The sequence below is a fragment of the Varanus komodoensis genome, unplaced genomic scaffold (genome assembly GCF_004798865.1).
Source record: "Varanus komodoensis strain SLA01 unplaced genomic scaffold, ASM479886v1 scaffold10, whole genome shotgun sequence".
NCBI classification, from domain to species: domain Eukaryota; kingdom Metazoa; phylum Chordata; class Lepidosauria; order Squamata; family Varanidae; genus Varanus; species Varanus komodoensis.
In genome coordinates, this window is record NW_025335269.1 from 31390812 (window position 1) to 31415413 (window position 24602).

Sequence of the window (24602 nt, forward strand, 5' to 3'; positions counted from 1 at the left end):
TACTCCCTCTGTTGGGCCTGGAAGAAGAGTATTCTTTTTGTGCCTTTAGTCTTTGCTTAAAATACTCCTTGAAATGGTTGCACATGTAATGTTCATGCATCTTAAGACTCAGGGCACAAGCAGGACAAACATTGGGTTGTTTCAGCCTATGGCTGAGTAGAAACCAGAATGTATACAGGAGAGTTTCAAATTGCAATTTCGCCTGCTTTTACCATCTGACTTCAGAGACTGTACAAAAACCCAAAACCATACAGTTCAGAAGAAAGCCAGCAAGGGCTGCTGGCCTCTTTCTGCAGGCAGCTTCCATATGCCCCTGGCCGATCCTCTCATTTGCACTGTCTGAGCGGTTGCAAAGGAACAGGCTCGCTTTCCCAGGCGAATTAAAAAATGCAGAAATATGTTTTATCCATCACTTCTTCTGCCTTTTTCCCCACCACAGGAAATCCATTAAGGAAGGAAAGGTGAAAGAGCAGTTCAGTGCCTTTTGACTGGTACTGCAAGCTCTCAATTTCAAAAAGCACTGCTAATGGTGGAAGTTTCCCATGAGTTACCTTGTTATTTTAAACTAGCAAATGGAGCTGCCTTAAAATGGGGTACACCAGCCTGTAGTTGGATACAGGAAAGTGTTCAAGTAAGCCTGCCAGTTGCCAGAACTGGGCACACTGTGTCCTCGTGCCTGAATGCAGGGGGTGACCACTGGGATGCTACCACGTTGAACCCTTATTTGCCCCCCAAGTGAAGGGTTTCCCACTTCATTCCCCCAAGGTGAGCTGCCTCACTGCATGAGGAGGGGGCAGGTGACCCTCTCTGGCCCTGCAACTGCAAAACTGTGCACTGGGCAGGGAAGTCCATCCTTAGGGACTGAAAGGGTTTCTGTAGGCTTCTGCCTTTGGGACTTTATTTATTTATTATTATCTATCTATCTATCTATCTATCTATCTATCTATCGATCTATCTATCTGATTTCTACCCCACCTTTTTGTTTTTTAAAGAACTCAAAGCTGCTTGTATCATTCTCCTCCTGCTCTCAATCTTATCCCCACAACAACAACCCTGTGAGGTAGGTTGGGCTGAGAGTCTGAGATTGGCCCCAAGTCACCCTGTTGGCTCCATAGCCAAGCAGGGACTAGAACCCAGATTGCCTGAGTCCCAGTTTCATGCTCTTAACCAGTACATCTCACTGGCTTTAATTGATGCAAATTAATTAAAATATTTTAAAAACCTAAAATAATTCTGATGTGCATACGCCTAGAATCGCCTTAGCACGCATGCCAAGCCTCAGGAGCCTAGGTTTAATGGTCTTGTGGCAGGAGTGGACCGGTGGGGCCCCATGGGCCTTGGAGTCCAACTGCCTGCTCAACACAGGACTCAAGTCACCCATCCAGATTTCATCCCAGCCCGACCTAAATTCTAAGATTAGGCAGGCTCAGGCATTTCAGGAGGTACAGAAGCTACATTTTCGTTCTATTATTATCCTTTTCAAAGAGTGTTGGATGATGAGATCACAAAATTGAGCCAGATCTCAGACATCTTCTGAAGCATGTTGAACCATAATATTAGTGTTTCCCAAACTAGTTACACAAGATTTAGCATTACATAAAAATGACAATATGGCATGAAAACTAGCTTTGTGTTGCAGAGTTCAGCAGTAGGAGTCCTTGGTTATGACCCTAGTTCAGTGAACAGCACTCTGATATGTAGTTTCACAAAATGGGCAGAGATGCAATATTTTTGCAAAGAAGCATGTCTCCCATTCAGTTGTTGAACAAAAACAGTGAAGGCACCAGTTCTAGAGACACTGAAGATGACATTTTGTTTCTGCCCTAGGAAGGAACTTGTGAAAATCCCATTTCAAACAACATGGAGAGGGGAAGGCATAAAAGGCATGGATGATTTTGCTCGTGGCCCACAAAGAGAAAGCAAGTTTCCTTGCTTGGGCTGCAGTGTACTCCACACCCACTAATTGTGCCCTCGGTGGTTGCACGGAGCACCTTAGCTTACGGTCCGGCCAATGAACTCTTTGGTGTGCCTATTGTGAGTGGCTGCCTGTTCATCTTCTGCATTCCTTTCCGGGACTCGCCCTGCCAGTAGGTCTCATGAGGCAGTGGCCCCAGGCAGCAGATGCAGTGGGCATGGAGCAAGGATTGCTGCGTGTGCACCATGCAATCTGCCCTTCCCCACAAAGCTAGGCCACTTTTTTCTCAGTTCAGCAGTGCTGGTAGGACACCATTCCCTGCTGCTCTAAGAGTCCTTTGTCACAGGCAGTTCCTACCTTCCACCGGATGGACACCAGTCCAGATTCACAAGCAGGTTCTGATGTGGCTGTGGAACCGTCATGGTGGATAAAGACATATGGTAAGTTTCATTCCATGCAGATCTTGCTGCATGTATTCAATGGGCTACAGCCAAAGTTTTCTCCCTCCTGCCTCTTACACATGGATAAAGTAGGAACATCTAGAGATCTGAGAGATGGACCAGGGCTTCAGAAGAGGCACACCTTAAAAAAAAAAAAAAGCAAAAGCCAGTTGCTTTCTGCTGTCGTCCCTAGAAACAAAAAAAAAATGTAGATAACAGTAAATGATTACACACATATTTTATAAAAACCAAAACCTCTCTGTTCCTCATAAGAAAAATGAACCTAGGAAGTCTTTCATATTTCATGTGTGAAACTTTGGACCAATCAAGAAAAGAAAATGGAAAGAGTTTATCTTAGTTGATGAGAACAAGAAATAATGAAATAGGTCAGGACAATTAGAAAAGTGCCAAACAGAAGATTCAGGAGTTCTTCTGGCAGTTTGAAAGAGGAATTATTGCTCATGGCTGTGCACTCATCCTACTTTTGCATCTGGTAAACAGATCATATCTGTTTCATATGTTGTGCGGTAGCAAAAGGCTACAAGGCAGTAGGGATGCACAGCATCCTGATAACCTGACGCAAAAGGTGGCAAGCTTTTGCAAGGTTTGAACAGGTGAGTCGAACAACAACACAGCAAAAACTCTGAGGCATTCTGGAGACTGCTGACATCCATTTAATATGGTGTGTACCTATGTGTGTTTAAACTTTAGGTTACACCTAAATTTTAAAAATGAATTTACTATTAAGCATAAGTTAAATACTAGGACCCCAAGCTAATGACACAGAGGCAGGCTGAGCATTCCTTAAAATAATTGGGTAGGGTAGGCCAGGCCAGGCCAAATCACCACACACCGCAGGGAAGAGACAAGTGCGGCCCACCTAGACAAAAGCAAGCAACAAGCACAGATTCTCTTTGGTTGCAAACCTGTTCACACTTAGGCAGAGAAGAGGCCTACAATTGCCTGCATCCATATGCTGGAAATTTTAGGACACTTTTCTGCCTGGACTAGCATAGAAGGAAGCACCCTCAAGCAATTATTCATGACAATGCTGCCCCCTACTGGAATATAATAAAAACCCTTTGAGTCTTTCTCCTGTCTTGGTACAGACACAGGCAGAAAAGCACAATGCTGTGCATGTTTAAACAGAAAAAAAGACTGCTTTGCATGTGAATCTTGCCTTTTTTTCCTCTTGAGGAAAGACCCGCAACAGGGGGATGTTTGGAGTTGCAGGCCTTTTTTCTGCCAAAATATGCTTAGGATTGCACCTTTAGTTGTTCATAGCGGCATATGCCTCTTCATGCCTGAGTTCCAATGGCACAAAACTCATTTGGATGAAGAGCAGCATTGCCCCGGTGTCTGCTAGCTTTCCAGATCTGCTGAGGGGAGGACGGGGATGGGAGAATCCGTTCTGCCAGCTGTGCCCATTCTGTTCGTGGATGCAATCAATATCCTCTCTGTATTGGCCATTTCATAACCCATTCAGTAGAACCTTGTCCAGCAATTCTCATCTGCCGCCCTACTTCCTGTCTCCAACACATTCAGAACTGTACCCACAAACTAGCAAATTGCACCCATTAATACTTGTGGGATGGGAGTCTTCAGAGCTGCTTGACAGATATGCATTTTAGACTCTCTGTGATCTTAAACATCTTGACTTGGAAATATGTTCCATTGAACTCAATGGTGACTCTGTATGGAATTTGATTCATGACATGGAGCTGATTTAATATCTGGAAGATTATCTTAGCCTGAGGCCAGAGGACAAAGCAGTGATTTTCCACTTCTCCCCTTCTGAAGAATCAAATTATAGATGTTGCATTTCCCAGTACTGTAGTTTCTTCCGCTGCTTAAATTTTCTTTTCAGAGACTTCCAATTGTATCTTCAACTGAAAATAGAGTTATCCCCCCTCCTGTTTTTAGATTGTACATTCCATTAACTTTAGGATAATTGGTTTTACTAGTGCACTTGAAATCCCATATACAGAAGGCCATCAAGTACTTTTCACCACCCTGGCAAGCCTTGACTTGCCTCACTTTTCTGAATTGCCTGCAAGCAATTGCCTGGGATGCTCTGTGATGCTTCAGGGATGCCTCTTGCTCCTTTCCCTGATGACTTAGAACCACTGTGGTGCTGCAAGAGTGATCCCTCAATATCTGGCCAGCGTTGTATGCGGGAGGAGACCCCATCTGCACTGCATGAAGCCCGGTCAATTTTGCAGCACAGTGAAAAATCCTTCAAGATAATATGGAGGCATCGGGTACAAATGTCAGTCCTTTTTATGGGCCTCTTTATACATCTATTTGCAACCTTGTGCATTGTCTGGGTACCTTCATCTGGAATGGTAGCTTCCTGGGTTGTTAGCACTCTTTCAAATGTTGCATTTGTTGATTAATTTTGTTTTTAATCCATCCAGTAAAGAGAGTTTTCCAGACAGATTAGAAATGGTTAAAAGAATGCAACACAATACAATATGGCAAACAGCACAGAATATATAAGAACAACCTTAGAATTGAAAAACTAGGTCCCTAAAGAGAAAAGACGTCTTTGCTTGGCATTGAAAAGGTAGTAACGGTCGGTACTTTGCATGCGTCCTGAGGGACAGTGTTCCATAAACTGGGTGGCACGACTGAGAAAGCCCTTTCTTGTAGTCACCCAAATAAATTTGGCAGGGACCTCCAAAGACAAGGTCAAAGCCAGATTAGTATTGATTGACAAGGATACAATCAGCAGCAGACAGGTTTGCTGCCACATATTGTGTAAAACTATCCGAACAAGTGGAGTTCTCTCTGTTTCTAGCATGTTCGTTTTAGCAAGATGAACTTCGATGTTTCCAACCATGTGGCATTGATGGGCTTAGAACAAAAATATAATGTCAAAGTAATAATTTTAAAAGTATATTGTTCTAATGTTATAGTTAGTTCATTGTGAGATGCATAAAATAACAAGGGTACCTCCATGTAGAAAATGGCAGAAAACAACTAGATGTTATGCCAAGAAGAATTCTCCATACTACTACTACTAGTAGTAGTAGTGTGTGTGTGTGTGTTTCTGTGTGTGTCTGTGCTGCACTTAACTTAGAGTTCTGACAGATGTGTAACAGTCTGTAAAGTGGAAATCCTTCTGGGGCTTAGGTGTGAGTAGAAATGGACAGATCACACTGTAAGATTAAGGCAATTTTAGCACCTACTTGGACAGGGTATCAGCAGTGAGCAATTTGTTTATGGCCCTCCAGTTGTTCTGGCTTACAACTTCCACCAGCCCTTGTCAGCACAGCCAGTGGGAAGAAGCCAAAACCTGGATGGACACAAGTTGCCCAAACCTCACGGCAGTTCGGTGTTAAATCTGCAGAACCTAAACCAGCAATATCAGAGGTTTCTGTTCACTGAATCATTCACAAACAGTTGACACAATGCCCCTAAATGAGACTGCAGAGGGCTTCAGCTCAGCAGAGCCTGCAATCCTGTATATATTTAGCTAGAAGTAGATCCCAGTGGGTCGAATGGGACTTCAGTTCTCACTTCCAGCCAAAATGTATAAGATTACATTGGAAGTCTCTATTGCAGACCTGGGCATTGTACGGCCCATGGGCCACATCCGGCCTGATGGCTGACCCTGACTGGCCCGCATAAGGTCACTGGCAAATTAAAAGTCAATGCAAATATATATCGTCATAATATAGATGCAAGCAATACAACTACACTGCTTTTATTTTGAAGGATCTGCTAAATTGAATTGAATTTATTGCTTTTCATGTAATGTGAATGTTAATATTTTTGTGAATATTCATTAAATAGTGTTGTTCTGTGCTCCACATTTTCATTGTATCATTGTAATGTTTCATTTACTGTTTTTATAGAGATATATATTGAGCGGAGCTGTAAGTGTATTGGTCCGGCCCTTAACAACTGTCAAAGTTTCTCATGTGGCCCCATAGGAAAATTAATTGCCCACCCCTGCTCTATTGAATGGTAACCAATCCAAGGAAACCATCATTATTATCCCTTTCTTCACAGGTCCTTTTCCATAATATGAGGGGGTTAAACTGAAATGAAGGTATTAAAACGAAATAAGGAAATGAGAAGAGGTGAGCATGTAAGGGTCACAGCAAGCCGCATCTGCCTCTTCAGCGATGCCATCTTGTGTTAGTGACTTAAACAGTTCGCAGGAATGGCTAAGAACGACTCACGTGCATGGTCAAAATAGTGACAAACCCATGTTCAGTAGAGGTTGGCTGCATTTGGCACACGGTAATGGGATGCTGGACTCCTTCGTACTCCCAACTAGTTCTTTTGATAGATCGGACGCTTGTTTCTGCAGATAACTGCTCACATGAACCAGAATGCAAAGGACAACTAACTCAAGGGAGCTATCAGCGTTTGCATGAACTCGAAGATCAGGCTGCTTGCTCAGGTGGGCAGAAGGCTCACAATGACCGTTATTTGTGGAGGTGAGCGGCCGATTCCCAGAAGGAATTCTCAGCGTAACACTACAATCCACATTGTCTGCTCTGCCACCAACCCATTTTCATTTCAGCTGTAGTAGGGTAGATGCAATATCGATGCATTGCAAACTGGTTTGTACACGCATTACATCTACAAATTGTAGGTGCATTAGAAACTGTTTTGGAGGTGAAGCAATCACATCCCCCGCCCCCGATCTCGCCACATGCCAAGGTCTGTCCGGATCCACTCAGCTTAGAGAACTCGCCATGCTGATTCGGCGGTGCAAAAGAAACTTGCCGATCGGTGATGTACACTAACCAGACTGGACTTTGGATGAACATGGTATGTCGTCGTAATGAAGGACCAGACTGAGCACAGTGCTTGGTATGCCATTCAGCCACCTTGCGTTCCCCTACCGGAGCTCAGTCTCCTGACAAACACGGCATCACATGAGGGGTGAGGCTTAACCGAACTGTTAAAAAGTATGCTCATTTGTTCAAGCTGGTTGGTTACAATTTAGCTAATTGAAGGGGGTGAGGAATGTGACTGGAGGTCACTGGAGTCAATCATGTAATAACACTTCCAACGTCAGTGGATCTAAAAGCTCCCAACAGCTAGTTCGACTGCTTGAATAAAGAAATTGCTAAGCTCCAGGGCTAAAACATCAGATGTTACTGCATACCCCTGGTTGCTCAGTAGTACACGGGGGGGGGCAGTTGGAGGGGGGTTATGCTATTCTCTGCTAGCATCACCACAGAACTGCCTTCCCCAGCCTTGTGCCCTTCAGATTTTTGAACTTCAGCTGCAGTCCACGTCTCTAATGATAAGGAATTCTGGGAGTTTAACCCAAGACATCCACAGAGCTTTAGGCTTGGAAGGCTACGTTTAAAGAGCAGTAGTCCTGAAACAGCACCTGAGAGATGTGAAGAAGTATCACTGCCTTTAAAAAAGAAAATTATGCATTGTTTACTTATTCCTATCCACCTTGGAGGCTTGTTGTCGGTGGAGTGTGAAAATTCTAAATAAATGCAGTTATAATACCATTTCCAGCAACAAGACCATTGACTAAGGTTCATCTGTAAATAATATTTAACCTACTCTTGAGCACTTTTAAGAGTTTCTGGTTCCAAGGCAAGTAATTTAGACCTTTGCACATAATTGTTCCATTTGACTAAGGAGGAATGTAATGGAGTATCTAGAAAGAAGGCATGGCTGGCTGAAATGCTAAACAAAAGAACTGCATCAGCTTGTTATAGACCTAGTGGATGCTGTGAATTTGTGAATCAGTTTGGAAGTGAAACGTTTATTAGGACTGGGGCTTTTTAACTTGTTCCAAAATGATCTAGCATTATGTCCTTCAGAACAAGAAAGAGGGTCCAGGCCTCCCAGATGGAAGTCTGCTACTGTTCTCTCACCAGGAATGGCCTCTGTGATCTCTGGAGGTCCCCTCTTGTGGATGTGTGAGATGGGTACAGAGTTCTCTACTTTCCACACATTAAAAAAGGTAAATTGAGAACTTCAAGGGGGAGCAGCCCTCTTCCCTACTGCAGACAGCCATGGAAACTTGGGAGAAAACCATCCCCAGGACCTGTTGTCCCAGAAAAGGAAAGGACTCACGTTAAGGCACCTGTGCCATTTGTATGCAATGCCTCCATCCTCTTCGTCTGCCCTTTCTGCACATGTGAACATTTTGAGTTCTGACTGCCAGCTGGTCTGCACTTCAGAATCTGGAAACACAAACAAACAGTTTGACCTAACCCACGCAGTTTTAACAACCTTGGGCTACTTGCCAGAAGGTTAAAAACCTCAAGGAATCAGGAGCCAAAAGGAAGGGGGGACAAAGGAAGAAAAGATGGGACAGGGAGGCTGCCATTCTTAGCCACTTAAATTGATGGGCACTTTATTGAGAAGGAAGGAAGGAAGGAAGGAAGGAAGGAAGGAAGGAAGGAAGGAACTGAGATAGGGGTGCATGAAGATGATGAAGTGAGGCAAGAAGCTAAACGGGTGGAGAGAGTAAGCTGAGGGGGTAAGGGAAGGAAATGAGGATCAGCTGCCCACTCCCAGTAAAGGAAGTAGGAGCTGGCGCCCACAGATCCACACAACTACAGAGCATTGTCATAGCTACATTTCCATAAGCATTGCTTCTACTTAGCCAACATCTTGCCTGCATAAAGCAACACGGGCTTTGAAAATGATTTATTTAATGAATGATTTAAATAATCGCTCGATGAATTATTTATTTAAATAAGTTGATATTTAAGTAAGTATGAAAGGCCTGTGAGGAACAGGTGCCTCTTGCTTTTCTTCTGGAGTCACTCGTTTGTTTAGATCATTATAAAAGTAAGAGGCTTTCCTTGTGCAAATGCAAGTTAATACTAGGAGGGCAGATTAATAAATAAGCTCTGCTCAGTGAAGAATGACAATGCCCCAGTCATTCAGTAATAGGGAACCTATTCCTCCCTGTTAGCTTATCCGTTGTTTTGTTCAGAGTTTAAAACGCTAAACATGCCACCGTATTTTTTCAACATCCAAAAAGTTACCAGTGTTTAAATAAGTACTGCCAAGGGGGGCAGGCCTCCTATGCCTTTTAAAAGTAATGTGCAATTGGAAATGTTGGCTGATGCAAGTGAATGATTCCCTCTGCTGCTAAATCTGTTAAATATGCAGGGATCCTTTCTTCCACTTTTTCATCTACTCCTCCTAGCAGTTATGCCGACAGGCTGGGCTTGCACAGTCATTGCTGCCCACAGTGGTCTATTTAAACCACAACAAGTTGCAGCATGTACTGGCAGTCATTTTAAATATTTAACCCGCAATGGTTGAAGAGGCAAGACCGCCCTCCCCCGCTGGATGGTAGGGGTCTGAGCTTGAGCAGCCTGTGGCCTCTTGTAGGGTTGTTTAACCTTTGAACAAGCCAGGCCACGCGGGTTGAGCTGGCAGCAGGCTCAGCCCCATAGCAGCTCCCTTTCCTAAGGTTAAAGCTCCAACCTCAGGAAGGAGAAGAGGGGGTGCTGGAGAGCAGAGGGAGGGGAAAGGGAGAAGCTGTGGACCCATAGGATCCAGTTGCCTCTCAGCTTCTCCCTGCCCTGATGATTCAGGTGCTAATCTAGAATAAAAATCCCATAAAAGAGGCTGGCAAAGCTTTAAAAAAAAGCTCCTTTCAACCTACTGCCAAGATCCTTGGGAGGCTGGCAACTGTTGTGAGCAGTCACGTCCCTCTTTCCCTCAGTTTCATCAGACTCATAGCAAAACCTCAGAAGCACAGTCCTTTGGCTGATACTTAACTAGTTACAGAACAGTATAAAACAGAGTGGAGAGCTCTTTGGATAGTGGGAGAGGCATTTGCTCGTGTGAAGAGCTGAACCCAAACTGGAACCTGCCCTCCTCCCCTCCCTTTCAGTGAAGCATCTGGCTCCACTCGCAGGGTGACTCCTGCTGCTTGTGGGAGAGCTGGTGGGAAGACTGGAGACTTTGCAGTTGGCCCACTGACTTCACCTGTTGTTCTCTGGCCAGGTCAAGGAGCTCTTCTCATGTCTGCTCCCCCGCCAGCCCTGCAAAACTTCCCTCCCTGTCCAAGGCAGGCTGGTTCTCATGCTTTGCCTGAGAAACTTCACTGGGTAACTCTGAAATGGTCAGGTCCTCTGCCCACCCTTGCTCCTCCCCAGAATCTGTGCAGACTGCAAAGTGCGAGAGATGGGACCCCTTGCTACTCTGTCAGGAGAGGTCTGTACTCATTGTAACGTTTCAGCTTAACAGGATGCATCTGTGGTACCCCATGGCGGTGAACCTATTTTCGGGATGTAGCTGAGCACCAGGGCTGGCTCATATAAAGCTAAAAAGAAAGCTGCGATGTCTGAGGCACCCCACGGACAGAGGAGTCACCAGTCTCCCCAGTCTGAAGCTTCTGTTGACTGGACATCAAGCCCATAGGACTGTGCCCTATAGGTTGTATCCCATGTCAGTCCCACTTTGAGCAGATCCATCTTAGAATCATAGAACAGTAGAGTTGGAAGGGGCCATGAAGGCCATCAGGTCCAACCCCCTGCTGTTGCAGGACACCATGTTACACCATCCCACTAGGATGGCTGTCCAGTTTCGCCTTGAATGTCTCTAGTGTGGGAGAGCCCATGACCTCTCCAGGCAGCTGGTTCCACAGTCGTATTGCTGTGACAGTGAGCAAGCTTTTCCTGATGTCCAACCTGATTCTGGGTTGTCACAACCTGAATTGATTTTTCTGTGTCCTGCACTCTGGCATCAGCAAGAAGAGATCTTGACCTTCCTCTTTGTGGCAGCCTTTGAGGTACTTATAGAGGGATATCATGCCCCTCCCCCCAGTCTTCTCTTCTCAAGGCTGAACATGCCCAATGAATGGGACTTATATTAGTGTTGTGTGCAACCCTAAGATTCTCAGGAGTCCCTTGCCATCTAACGAATGGTGGGGTGGGCCCCATGGAAAGGGTGGTCTTGGTGATTGTGCTCCATTTCTGGAACGCTTGCCCTTGGCGAGCCCAGCTCACCCCTGCCCTAAAGTCATTTTAGTACCAGGTGAAGATTTTATTTTACAGGTCTTTATTTCAGATGTGCCTGCTTGACTAGGTTTCTTACTTTTATTTTGCTCTACTTATACTACAATTTTCTCCACTGGCATGCTTTGTATTTGTTTTATTGGATTTTAAAATGTGTAAGCTGCCCTGAAAGCCATAATGAGTGATGGGTATAAATCCCTGAAAATTGCATGTATGTACATGCAGATACTGGGCCACTGACACCAACCTTGCAAGTTCATCCCAATTGGGATTTGTGATTCCAAAGAAATTATTTGGGAAAACAGGGAGATCGGTCTTATTGCTTACATAATTTCTTAGAACCAGAATTATTTTTGCCAGACTTTAACATCTTTCCTACAGCCAGCCTCCATGGATGCTATCAGGGGTAGAAAGTGACGCTTGACTAGGACACGCTTCCTGGGGACAATTCACAGCAACATGGTTGCTAAGAAATGGGTTCTCATACTTACTGTGAATGGCTGGGTTGGAGGTTATTTTTTCCATACAGGTGTATCCCTTCCAATATGATCCATGAAGGTTTTCCGCGTCCAAAACCTGGCAATATCAGCAGCTGTGATTTGTTTTAAACCAAAGCTTGCAAAATAATGAAATACTGTTTCCTAGGGCAGTTTTCCGTAAGTCCAAATGTGTCTCAATTCTAACAAAGCTACCTATGTCTGCATCTCAGAAAGCTGAATCTGAGAACCTTGCCTCTGAAGTGAGGAAATTGTTTACAAAGCGGAATCTGCAACATGTCTGCAAAAAAATCAGCCTTCCTACTTTGCATTGGAATGCCTCTTGGCTTCTGAATTAAAAATGTCTAGAAGTGCCTGATGTTGATTTTTCAAATACTCAGTCCTCCTTTATTGCTCATGGCCACGGGCTGCCACAACGGTCTAAGAGGGACCCTTGCCACTACCAAATGCAGAAGAGAGAGTTTGGTTGTCAGTCGCTGTTTTGGCGCCTCTGTGTACATTCCAAAGAGAGCAAGTCAGTCCAGAGAAGCCTCCGCTTGGCAGAAGGCTGAGGCTGACGAAAAGATGGAAGCAGACTTTGCTCAGTGTGCACTGCGAAAAGACCGGGAGGCTTCGTTGCCAGTCCATGGGTTCCTCAGAGAGGAATGTGCCACACACAAAGGAAAGCGCGATCAAGCAGCCACTGCATTGGGAAAGAAACAGAAAGGGTTTTTTTTAAACAGGCCAACAATACATTGGGCCAAGAAAATACAGTGTCTCAAAAAATGCAGAGCTCTGAAAACATGTTTACTTCTGGTAAATGGTGGGGAAAATATCACTGGCAACACACAGGGACAAGCTTACAACAAGCAGAGCAATTTCCACAGACTTTGGGTCAAATCCAGGGCCATTTTGGAGATTTTAATCAAGATAGTACTTCTGTCTTTCTGAATTTCCAGTTGAATAAAGAACCATGTTTTTCAATTTTGATTTGAGGGCATTGAATGACATGTTGTTCAGGATGTTGGGTAGGCTGAAAAGCTAAGTGCCCTTCCTAAGTTATTCACATCAAACTGAGACCAAATTCTGGGTAAAGGGCAATATACAGTGGTACCTTGGCTCACAAACTTAATCCGTTCCAGGACTTTGGTCGTGACCCAAATCGGTCGTGAGCCAAGTCAAATTTCCCCATGAGGGTCAATGTAAATAAGGTTAATCTGTTCTGCAACTATTTTTTTTACTCACAAAAATTTCAAGCAAAGTGACAAAGAGCAACAAAGATCACGGCCATCTCCCCTGCCCCAACGATCGTGCGGGGTGGGTGGGGGGAGACAGGCGCGATTGGCGCGATTGTGGGCGCGCTGGGTGGAGGCGGGCGCGTGGGGGGGGGCGCTCGGGCAGGGACCATGGGCGCAATTGTGGCCATCTCGCCCCACCCAGCCCAACTGCAATCGCCCCGTGCAGGGAAGGCAGGCATGCTCGTGATCGCCACCCGACGCAGAGTTCGCCACCTGCGCCAAAATCTTTATGAAATTTCTGTTCGCGACTCGATTTGGTCATGAACTGAGGCATTCGTGAGCCGAGGTACCACGGTATTTTGCTCACTAAACTAAGGTGCCCACTTGGAATCACCAAAAAAGAGGAAAGGTATCACCTCAAAGAGGGCAAAGTGGAGGGCAGAGCGTTGCATAAAAACTGCAGGTGCTCACACACATGCGCATACACATGTTAAATGCTGACTTTAATCTACACAGAAACACAATGCATTTGACTATACTGAAGAAGACTTTGACCACGGTAGCATGTGGTCTGGTCAGTCTGCTGTCCAGGAGCTGCTCAAGAGCCACTTCAGGGTGGCTCCCAGCCCTCATTTTTCAGCCACACATGGGCAGGACACTTCTTCAAACGGAAGATGCCGTCAAATAGTTGGCAACCACCACCAACCGATGGTGTTTGCTATGTGTGGTCACATTTCCTCCAACATATGGCAACTCTATGAATGAATGTCCTCCAAAAAGTCCTGTCCGTGACAGCGCTGCTCAGCTCTTCTAAACTCATGGCTGTGGCTTCCTTTATGGAGTCAATCCATCTCATCGCTGGTCTTCCTCTTTCTCTTCTGCCTGTGAATTTCCCTAGCATGATTGTCTTGCCTTTCCCCAGGGAGTTTTGCCTTCTTGTGATGTGCCCAAATTAGGACAGTCCAATTTCTCTTATTTTTACTTCCGGGGAATGTTCTGGCTTGATTTGATCTAGAACTCACTTGTTTTGTCTTTCTGTCAATCCAGGGTATTCACAAAGCTCTCCTCTAGCACCAGGGTTTCAATGCACCAATTCTTTTCCTGCCCAGGGTTCACAACCACACATAGTGATCAGGAATACAACACTGTGGATGATGGTCACTCTACAACCAACAGGTTGTCTGACAGTTACTTCACCTGAGGTTGACTCACTGTTGATGCAACATACCTATACTCCATTTCTATATAGTTCTCTGCCCTCGCTCTGCTTCAACTTTGATTCTGCATTCGTTTTTCCAGGTATGCCTTCTCACTCAGGAGGCCCAGGGAGCAACTACTTCCTGGAAAGTGTTGGCAGTATGTTATGAATGCACACTTCTGGCACTGCAGAATAAACAAGTGGGATGGGTGGGGGCTATGAAAGTGCCGTCCAGATAAGTGAGGGTGCAGTGAAGACAGGATTCCATTTCATAAATGTCTACGTACATTTGTGGAGAAGGGGGTGGTTCTTTCCAACGACAACAAGGATTGGCTCTTTTCAAACTGCTGCAGATTCCCGTTTTCTGCATGAATACAGCAACACATCAGAAATGTCTCATGTTGGCACTGACAAGCAGTAAACTGAACAAACAAGGCCAAAAGCTGCAGTTCTGTACACATTTACCTGGAACTACATCTCACTGAACTCAGTGGAATTTTGTTCCGGGAAACTGTAAATTCCAAATTGGAGCGTCTTATTAAACAACAATTTGCCAACAGAACATGGGCTGTAATGGTATGATTTGTCAAAAGGACAGCTTTCCCCAGTCTGGTGCCCTCCAAATAAAAACCACAATATATTTATTTCTTAAGTTGCTCAGATCTAAGGAAATGGAGTACATTTAAAAGTCTCTGCATTTTAAATCTGCACATTCAGAATTGCATGTACATGGCGTTTTGTTCTGTTTTGGCTACAATGCGCATCTGGTGGGAGAAACCCAGCTGAAAATATAATAAGATATAATTAAACAATCTAATATATCCTTGATAAAAAGAGAAAAACATGCTTTAATTTCTACCTGACTTCACCTTCCTTTAAGATACAACACCATTTATCTGCCTTATTTTCTCCAGTTATTTGATGTTCTTTAGGCTGATTCCAGAACATGATTTTGTTTTTAGTACTAGCTACAACCATTTTTTAAATCACCACACTGAAATAGTTACAGTATACTGAAAACGTTCTTTATTAATTAAACACTAATGTTGTCCTGCCTGAGTCAAAAGAAAAATATAATCTGTATGCACCAAGAACATGTGTATCAGTAGTGGACAAGAGAAACTGGGCAAAACCCATGACTGAGTTAGGTTCAATTATGTAGCTCTTGCATTAAATATCAAAGTGATTCCTAAAAGACATGAGGAAGTCCAATAGCTCTTGCATGCAAGAACTCAATTACTGCAAATATTCACTGGTGTGATGAACTTTGTTTGCAGATTCCTATCTTAAACCTAAATTAGTTAACACTTGAGTTGACTAACCACCAAAAAGTAGTTCCTGTCTAAATGCTATTTTCCTGAAGTCTCCCTGTAGCATTGCTCTTATGTTAAAAAGCTTCCTTTCATACTCACACACAAACACCAATCCAGGAGAATGTTATGTTGACTCAAAAGCAACATACTCTGAAGCCTAAGTTTTTTAGTGCACAGGTGTACAACCGGGAAGCCCTTGGCCACTCCCTGTGTGGTCCCAGAAATTGGGAGGATTCTCCACCACTTTTTCCCAAAGCACAGCTGACAAAAATGGTGTCTCCTGGCTTCTGAGATCCATTTTCCCACTAATGCCTTTGGCAATGAAACGGCAGTCTCGGGGGCAATCACTGGAACTAAAGGTGCCTTGGATAATTCTCCTCTCCACGCTTTTCCTCACAACAACCCTGCAAGGCAGATTCAGCTGAGAGTCAGTGGCTGATCCAAAGTTACTTGAACCACTCTGCCACACTGGTGCTCGTCCTTTCATTTCCTTCTTCCACCCTCCAGCGATCCCTGGATCTCAGTGGGCAAGCAGAGGAGGTAGAAGTGAGCGCCCGCCTGCGTGTGAATATACAGGTGCCCCCACCCTCCCAAGACAAGAGAGCGCAGCACTTGGGGGCCAAAACAGTCATGCACCTCTGATTTAGTGTACTTACAACTGCAGCTATGCTGAATGCCCATTATGCTGACTAGGGTCGTAACAGGAAATAGGCAGCTGTTCTTTTCTCTCCCTCCTCACATCCATTCCCGAAGACTGGAAGACTATTCTGTCCATTCCTTTGTGCTGGAATGAATTAGTCTGCAAGGGCTTTTTTTAATGCCACAGTTTTTGCTGCAACTGACTAACATACCTGTTCTTTTGGAACCTTTCTAGATTCAGCCACATTGAAACTGAGCGACTGTGCAAAATGGCTGAAGTGGTGGAAGTCCTCTTTGTACGAAATGCTCAGCACTGCTTGGAAACTCAAAACAGTCCTGTTGAGTCATCCTAGTTCACACCTGGCATATCCTCTGTACCCCAATTACCAGATCATAGCTCTGTTTAGTCCAAATGGAAAAAAAATACTCTTCCTATGCTCAGTAACATTTTTCTTCTTCCCTTCATGCTGAGCACTACCATTAAAATGACCTAGTGAGGCTAAGCTAAGCTGAGGGCTAACTCAAACGTAGGAGCCCATGTTTACTGCGATGTAAGTCCCACTAAGCTCAATAGGACTTCCTCCTAAATGTGCAGGCTTACAGCCTCGAACTTGACTTTATGGTGACCAGTCTCATCATTTCAGATTTACAAATCGAACTTCATGGCTAACTGAGCCAAAATCCTGCAATTCACCTTGATAAATATTATTAACAGGTTGGCAGCACTGTAAAGGCATTATATATAGCTGGGGTTGCTATGCTACTTTTATATGGAAATATCTTTTGGAGCAGCAGGCAATCTGTCAGAGGCTTCACTTCCCTTGGCAGAGCTGTGATTTGGTTCCTTGTTCCTACTTTGCACAGCAGTTGCTTTGGATCTTTCTGCTCATTTTGTCAAGGTTTCTACTTCTCGAATCCACCACAGATACGATCTGTATGCGAGAGAACACTGCCTTTTGGTATTTCCGACTTTTAACTTTCTTCTTCTTCCGCTTAAAAATACTTCTCCAGAGAGCTGTTTTTGAAACCAAGCCTCATTCTGAGGGAGACGGTTACACCCATTCGGTTTCTTTCAAGGCCACATTCTTGGGATTAGAAAAGAGAGAGCGAGAGAAAAATAACCCTAAAACCAGCCAGCTTTCTCGAGCGCGCTGGGAAAAAGCAGAGCGGGTTTGCTTGCTGCTTCGGCCCTCCCGTGAAAAAAATTCTCAGTAACCAAGGGATCCAAAATAAATACATACATCTGGGAAAGGAAGAGGCGCGGACCCGGGCATCGAACCCACCCTCTCCTGCCGCGGCCCGCCAGGACTCCGCAACAGTTGGGCTCTAGAACCAGAACCAGCGCGCACCGCTGGGACGCGGCCGCGAGCAACTGCAGCCGCCCGCGGGAGCCCGCCGCCATGGGCTCCGGCAGCAGCAGGGCGGCGAAGGCGCGCAGCCGCCACCGGGGTCTTGCACGGGGCAGCGGGAGTAGCAGCGCCCCCGCCGGCCAGGGCCAGGCAGGAGCGGCGAGGGCGGCTGGCGGCGGAGGAGGCGGCGGCGCCTGGTACTGCAGCAGCAGCTGCAGCCGCCAGTCGCCTGTGCGCCCTCCTTCGCCCCCGCTAGGAGAGCCCGACTCGGACTCCGAGCTCCTGGACCGAATGCTGGAGGAGTGCGACGACGGGCGTCCGGAGCTGCCTGGCCGCCGCCCGCCGCGCCTCGACGCCGGAGACTTTTGCTCCCGCCCGGCAGGGGGCGGCGCAGGCAAGAGAGAGGATGGAATCCCCCGGGAGGAGCGGGTAAGCCAAGCGGCGGTGCTGGCTGCAAGCGTGACGCTCCGGTTCCGACGGAGCCGCGCACCCTCTCGGCGGGACGCGTGTTTAGCTTCTTTTAGAAAGAAGTGGGAGCCAAGCAATCTGACTGGACCCCCCCCCCCCATTAGCCACTGTTGCGAGGAGGTGTCATCCAAAATGAAGGGAGCCATAGTAGGGGAAAGCAACGTGGCTGGCATTGTTTCTTTAATGTAGCTGGCAAGGTTTCCTTTATCCCGGGTGGCAGCAATGCGAAGCCTGCAGCAGGGACCTGACCTTTCACCACTGACCAGTTTTTTTCCTAAAGATGCTAGCGAATGAGCCTGGTAGCATCTGAAAGGCAAGAGAAGCGCAGTAGCTCTCTTCCATTACGTCCTGTGCAGGGCTAGGTTCAGGGGCAAGTGTGCGAGGCGCTGGGCGAGGGGGTGGGCTTGTCAGACAGGCTGATGGAATGATTTAATTAGGCTTTGCCTAAACTGGAACCCTCTAGATGCCCTCTATAGTCCCCATCAGCCTTAGCCAATACGGCCAATGGAACCAGATTTACAGCATCAGAACCTGTTCAACCCACAGGGTGTATTTGAAATGTAAATGCATGGCCAGGTCGTGTTTCATGTTTGCAAAATGGTGCTACACACAAAATAAAGAAGAGTCATCAAAATGCATGGATTGGTGTGGTGCTGAAAACACACTTCATGTGATTCACCATTCGATCTCAGGATGGCTCCTGCCATGCCTCTTCAGAAACATTTTGTTCCTGTTTCAGGCCTGGGTTCTTTGACACAGAACAGATTCCAGAGACTGTTTCTCAGTGGAAGCTCTACATATTATTTGTATGTTATTTCATTTTATTTTTTCAACTATTTCTTGGCCAGCTTTCACAGCAGAAGTCCTGCCAGGGAGGCATACAGCAGCAATACACATAAAACTTGCATGATATCAAAAGCAATAAAAGCATAATAAAGAGTAAGAACACGATAAAACAGCAAGGAAAACAACAACAACGCCAGCAATAAAACCGGTTCACAGGCCCACAGCCAGAGTGTATCTGTGCCAGCAACGGTGATCAACTTTCGCCCTGGTGAAGCTGTGACCATCACAGCGCAGCCTTGCCATGCGCCATCAGGAGAGTCTAGCGAGTGTTACATTAAGAGCGCTCATTCGAATCGATTGTGGCATCTCATTTCATTTTCATCATTCAGTTAAAGACAGGGCTGGGACTTAATTCGTAGTGACATTATAGGCTAGCCTTCTCCAGCTCTTCCAGAACGGTTAGGCAGCCGTGGCTGTTGCAGCTGGGAATGACAGGAGTTGTAGTCCTACACATGAAGGGCACCTTAATGGCCCACACATCTTTTTTAGCATGGGGATCATTCCTATCCCACCCTTTTTCTACTGCAAAGGTAGAATGACCCTCTTCTTCATTTTATCCTCACGACAATGCTTTGAAGCAGGCCAGACCAGCCAGCGGTCAGTCACTGGCCCAAAGTCATGGCCAAGTGGGGACTAGAACCCGGTTCTCTTGCCAAGGATGTTTTCCACACACTCCACCTTTAAAAATAAGAATTTTGGAAAGAGTAACAGTGAGGGTAGCACCACCTTTCCTCCACTCTAGCCAGCATGAGCACCACAGCAAGCAAGAGCAGGGGACATACTGGAGGGCTTGGGGGAGTTTCCTCCATCAATCTGCTCCATGACTGAGTTCAGACAACATAATAAGACTTGTAAACCAAGGGTGGCTTGCATGTTGTCTGAACCCAGCAGCACAGTTTGTTAACCACTCTTGAAGCCACTGCAGCTGCTTGTATTGAACCACCCAGTCGAAGTGAGTGGCACTTTTGGGATGGTACCACCCTGCTTTGCTTTCATTAGGTAAAGGAAATATTTGTGTCTCAAGTAGCTCATCTGGTCATTTAACAGCCCAGCACAGCAAATGTTGTCTACCGGCTACTGCAAAAAATGAACTCTGGACATATTTTATTTACAAAACTGGCAGTGATAACATCCATTTCCCCTCTAAATTCTAGTTTTATGAAAATGTACTATATGTTTTTGGTTTTGCTAAGCCTTGGAGAAACAGTGCCACCTTGTGCCAGCCTTCTTACTTAGTTTGGGCAGGATCCTCTGTCTCAGGAGTGGCTCAGCATAAGAACCACATACTGTAAATGTCAGGTGTTAGAGAGCTGCAAGCAGGTGTCCGCAGGTGGTGGCAACTGGCAGCAAGCAGGTGCCTGTGGGCAGCGGCAGCAAGTGGCACGTGAGCACCCACAGGTGTTCGCAGCAGCAAGTGGCAAGATAGACTCAAAGAGCTACACGTGGCTCCTGAGCCTTGGTTTGGCCACCCCTGCTCTATTTTGTGTGCAAAAACTCTGGATGTTTTGAGGTTTTCTATTAATAACTTTTTAAAGGCATCATGTGCTCAAGAACTCTCCTTCACAAGTTCTGCTGAAGTAAATCCAAGCTCTACAACAGGATTTCTGCACTCTGTGAGTTAGATTGCACATGTCTGGTGGTACAGGGGTACATTTTGGAACACTGATGTTTACAGCCATCTCTCCAAGGAGTATTCACACATTCAGGTTGCTGTGTAGATCTATCTCCAGAGACCGGTTCTGGCCGTTTCATCTCCCTCAGCAGCAGGCCCTGAGGGAAATCGTCTGTTAAAGACCAAAGAACCCCAAAATAGTTTGCATTGCAACAGAGAACTATCCTGTTGCTGGGAAAATTCATTCTGCCACCAGCATTCCTGCGAATAATATAAAACTCCCACTGTGTGCCTCCCTGTGCACTCCTACTGTACTGCACCTCTGGCTGGCACATATGACATACGAGCACAGCAGTAGGATTCTTTATATCACTGTATCCCTAGCAAGGCTCTCGACATAGGCCTGCCACTGGGAACTCCAACCTGGTGCTAGCTGGTTGTTTTGGACTAAGACTGCTCTACGTGTCAGTGAGCACAGATAATGGTCCAGGGTTGTGGGAGGTGGAACCCAAAACATCTGAAGGGCATCAGGTTACCAGCACTTTACTTTGGCCAGCAGGAGAGAGATAGGAGGAAGCTTGGGTGATGGCTTGCATTTAAGGGACAGTGCACACTTAATAAGTGTAAGGATGTTTCCCTGGAGACCAAGGCCAAGAGCATTTAAATTATTGTATTCCCAACCACAATGTATGGGTATAAAAACTGGACAGTGAAGAAAGCTGACAGGAAGAAACTTGATGCATTTGAAATATACCGTTGGAGGAGAGCTTTGCAAATGCCCTGGGCAGACAGAAAGACAAACAGATGGATCCTAGAACAAATTAAACCAGAATTTTCCCTTGAAGCAAAAATGACAAAATTGAGGCTGTCATACTTCAGGCACATCATGGGAAGGCAAGACTCCCTGGAGAAGGCAAGCATGCTGGGGAAATTCACAGGCAGAAGAAGAAAACTAAGACCAACCAAGAGATGGACTGAATCCATTAAGGAAGCCACAGCCTTGAGCCTAGAGAAGGAGACTGGAGCTGTCAGGGACAGGACATTTTGGAAGGCTATCATTCATGGGGTTGTCATAAGTCAGAGATGACTTGATGGCACATAACAACGATGTATCTAATGAATTATGCCTGAAAGAAACAGAAATGCAACACTGGCTCTCACTTAACCATGATTATCAGAAGAGGAGCATTCCTGTTCGCAGCCAATCTCCCTCCACTCTTGATTTTAGATTAAAGAACATATGAGCACAAACCAATCCGTGAACACTAATCCAAGTTTCCTGCAACTGGGGTATGTTAACAAAGTCACCCCCGTTTCAACTTCTGCAGTTTGGTGAGCATCAACACCAATAATATTTGGATCATCTGACTCTGTTAAGGCTAAACTGAACACAACAGCAAGACAATCTGTTCCGCAGGTGATACCCTATAACAGCCTCCCCCAACCTGGCGCCCTTCAGGTATGTTGAGATCACGCCTCCCATAATTCCCAGCCCAAGTGGCCTATAAAGTAGGGTGGGTATTATATAAAGAGCATTAGAGATTGCAGAGAGACAGCACAGTTGAACGTTCTTGGCCATGACTAAGGGACAGCAAGCCCGATGCCTCCTCTGACTCAGTCTATGCAGGGAAATTGAAGCAGCTTCCCAAAATACTCCCCATTTGAAATAATATGCCCGTAAGTTCTGATTGCTGTGCTACCTTTTTGTTCTTGAAACGGAATTATATAACATTAAGAGGGAGAGTGCCTTTTCTTCAACAGCACTCTTCTAGTTTGCTTCACTAATGCTGCCCCCAGACACATGCGCACGCGCGTACACACACACACACATACACACGTGTGTTGGCTGATCTGGCCAAGCATTCTGGTCCCACTGCGATCAGCCAGATGTTCTCATGAGAAACCCAAAGGTAGGACATGTGCACAACTGCACCCTCCATCTTGTTTTCCCAGCAGCAGGCATACTTCCTCTGATTATTTATTTGCCCACATGCGCACACAGGCCTTAGAGTGGGGAAAGCTAGACACCAAGCTAGAACCCAGCGGCTGAAATTCTCCATTACAGGGATGTCAGTCACCTTGCCTCTCCCCAGTGAAAAATCATGTTTGCTTTTACTGAAGCGATTGACCCAGCTAGTAAAATGCATAATTGTGCAATCTCGAGTTCACATGCTTAGTGTTGTCATGTTCATTTGTTTTCCAGGTCTTTCTAGCAAGATCCATCCAAGAAAGCAATGACTTTGCCAACCAGTAAGTTACTGTAATTCAAATGACGATTTCTTGAGTCATGGGTAAAGAAGCAGGCACAGCTCTCATTTCGCATACATTCACCTGTTGTTTAACATGGTCTAGTGCTATTTCTTTTTCACAGCATATTGCAAGTGTGCCTGTGAAAAGTTTCTTGACGAAGCATATTATTCTTATTACCTGCTGAACATGTTTGGAATGCTGTGATTCTGAACTGTTGGACAACTTCATATACTCCCAACACACACTGGTGGAGCTTGAATTTAAGAATAATATTGCCATCTTAGTTTTTATCAGCCTTCCCTAATCCAAGGTTGTTGTACTACAACTTCCACTGTTCCTGATGGGTGTTTGTGGGTGATAGGAGTTGGAATTCAACACATCTAAAAAGTTGATTTCAGTATTGTTTGCTTTTGCCTGAGGATGAACACTCAGTCTTGGAGGAATTTGGACATTAATTTGGTAATAACTTTTTTTTTTAACCTGAGGACTTTTCTGTTTTTATTACTCTGATGTTACTTTTATTTTTATAATGGAGGGTTGTAGTAAGGCTCACAGAAAACTTTGTCTATTGGTTGGTATAGAAATAAAATAAATATATAATTGCATCGGGCTCTTTGTGATGATGGGGGCAAAATAAATCAAATCAGTCAATCAATACATTGTTAGCTTCTTTTCTTACCATATTATGCAGCGTTATTGAAGAGGTTCCTTCTCAAATTTCATTTTGGTATGTTATCTAATCTCTTTATTCACCAGTACAATTACTCTCTGTCCTTGGTTTTGTTGCCTCTACAATAAGCATAAAAATCTTACTTGATTAAATTTAACTATGCCCAACATATTTCTCTGACTTCCCTTTCAGGCAGTGTCCCCTGTCACCTGGACTCAATTTTATTAAAAATTGAAACTTGGAGTATACATGACTTTGAATACTTATTTTAAAAAGTGGTGGGGAAATTACCTATGTAAGTTATAGAAAGGAGAAATAGAATAGTGTGGGAGAGAATATAATATTTTGCTAGCAGGGGGAGGAAAATTGGATCTCACCATAATTCAGCTGTTTGCATTGAACATGCTTCCTTCCCTTCCCTTCCCTTCCCTTCCCTTCCCTTCCCTTCCCTTCCCTTCCCTTCCCTTCCAGGGTCCCACTCAGGAAGCCTGAGATGCAGGCCAAGGTATCCTACGATTACTCTGAAGAGGAGCTGATGGCCATAATCGAGCAGGAATACTGCCGCTGAAGCCAGTCACAGGGTTGCAGAAGCTCCCTGTGGGGCGAGTGAGTTAAACTGCAGCATTTCTCAGAAAGGGAAGAAAGGAAGAGGACTGGCACCACCAAGCTGCTCGTAGGAGCCCCATTCTCTGAAAGAGGTCGCCACAAGAGTTGCACCTGGATGTTCTCTTACTAACTCAGAACGCTTAATAACTGGTGGTGGGTGCAGCGGGAATAGGAACTCACCAAGTTCATTTTGGAAAGCAGACTTCCAAGTGGGTGGGTGCATAGGACTGGCATGCTTACTTGGGATCTTAAACATTGAAATGTTCTGGTGGAAGAATACATAATCCTCAAAGTCTTCGCAAAAACACGAATGCTTACTTTAGGCTGCCTGCATTTTGCCTTACCATACTTAAGAAAGGCCAGTGTTTACTTTTTCAACCATAAACCTATCCTGCATATTAAAACATTAATGCCCAGAAGATGTTTGCCTCTTTATAGTTGTTCTCCCCGGATTATAGAATGAACCAGCAGCAGATTATACTAGCTGAATGCTGTCTTTTTGACTAATCCTCATAGATTGGTGTGTTTCTAGGACTCACCCCAATCCCCAAAGCATCAGTACCCTCAGTGCTATGGATGACGATAGAAGAGTTTTTCTTCTATGATGTGG

The 24602-nt window shown here is 45.2% G+C and overlaps 1 protein-coding gene across 1 annotated transcript; it reads left to right on the forward strand.

Moving 5' to 3' along the window:
• Positions 1 to 17591: 17591 nt before the first annotated feature.
• On the forward strand, positions 17592 to 24382 carry CYS1 (cystin 1). The gene is made up of 3 exons (XM_044419199.1): positions 17592 to 17969; positions 22670 to 22716; positions 23858 to 24382. Exons 1-3 carry the CDS (start codon positions 17592 to 17594, stop codon positions 23952 to 23954), a joined length of 522 nt encoding a protein of 173 aa, XP_044275134.1. The 3' UTR covers positions 23955 to 24382.
• The last annotated feature ends 220 nt before the right edge of the window (positions 24383 to 24602 follow it).

Coding starts and splice junctions, on each gene's coding strand:
- CYS1 (XM_044419199.1), top strand. CDS start 17,592: ATGGGCTCCGGCAGCAGCAGGGCGGCGAAGGCGCGCAGCCGCCACCGG. Junction 17,970..22,669: donor GAATCCCCCGGGAGGAGCGG/GTAAGCCAAGCG, acceptor TTTGTTTTCCAG/GTCTTTCTAGCAAGATCCAT. Junction 22,717..23,857: donor AGCAATGACTTTGCCAACCA/GTAAGTTACTGT, acceptor CTTCCCTTCCAG/GGTCCCACTCAGGAAGCCTG.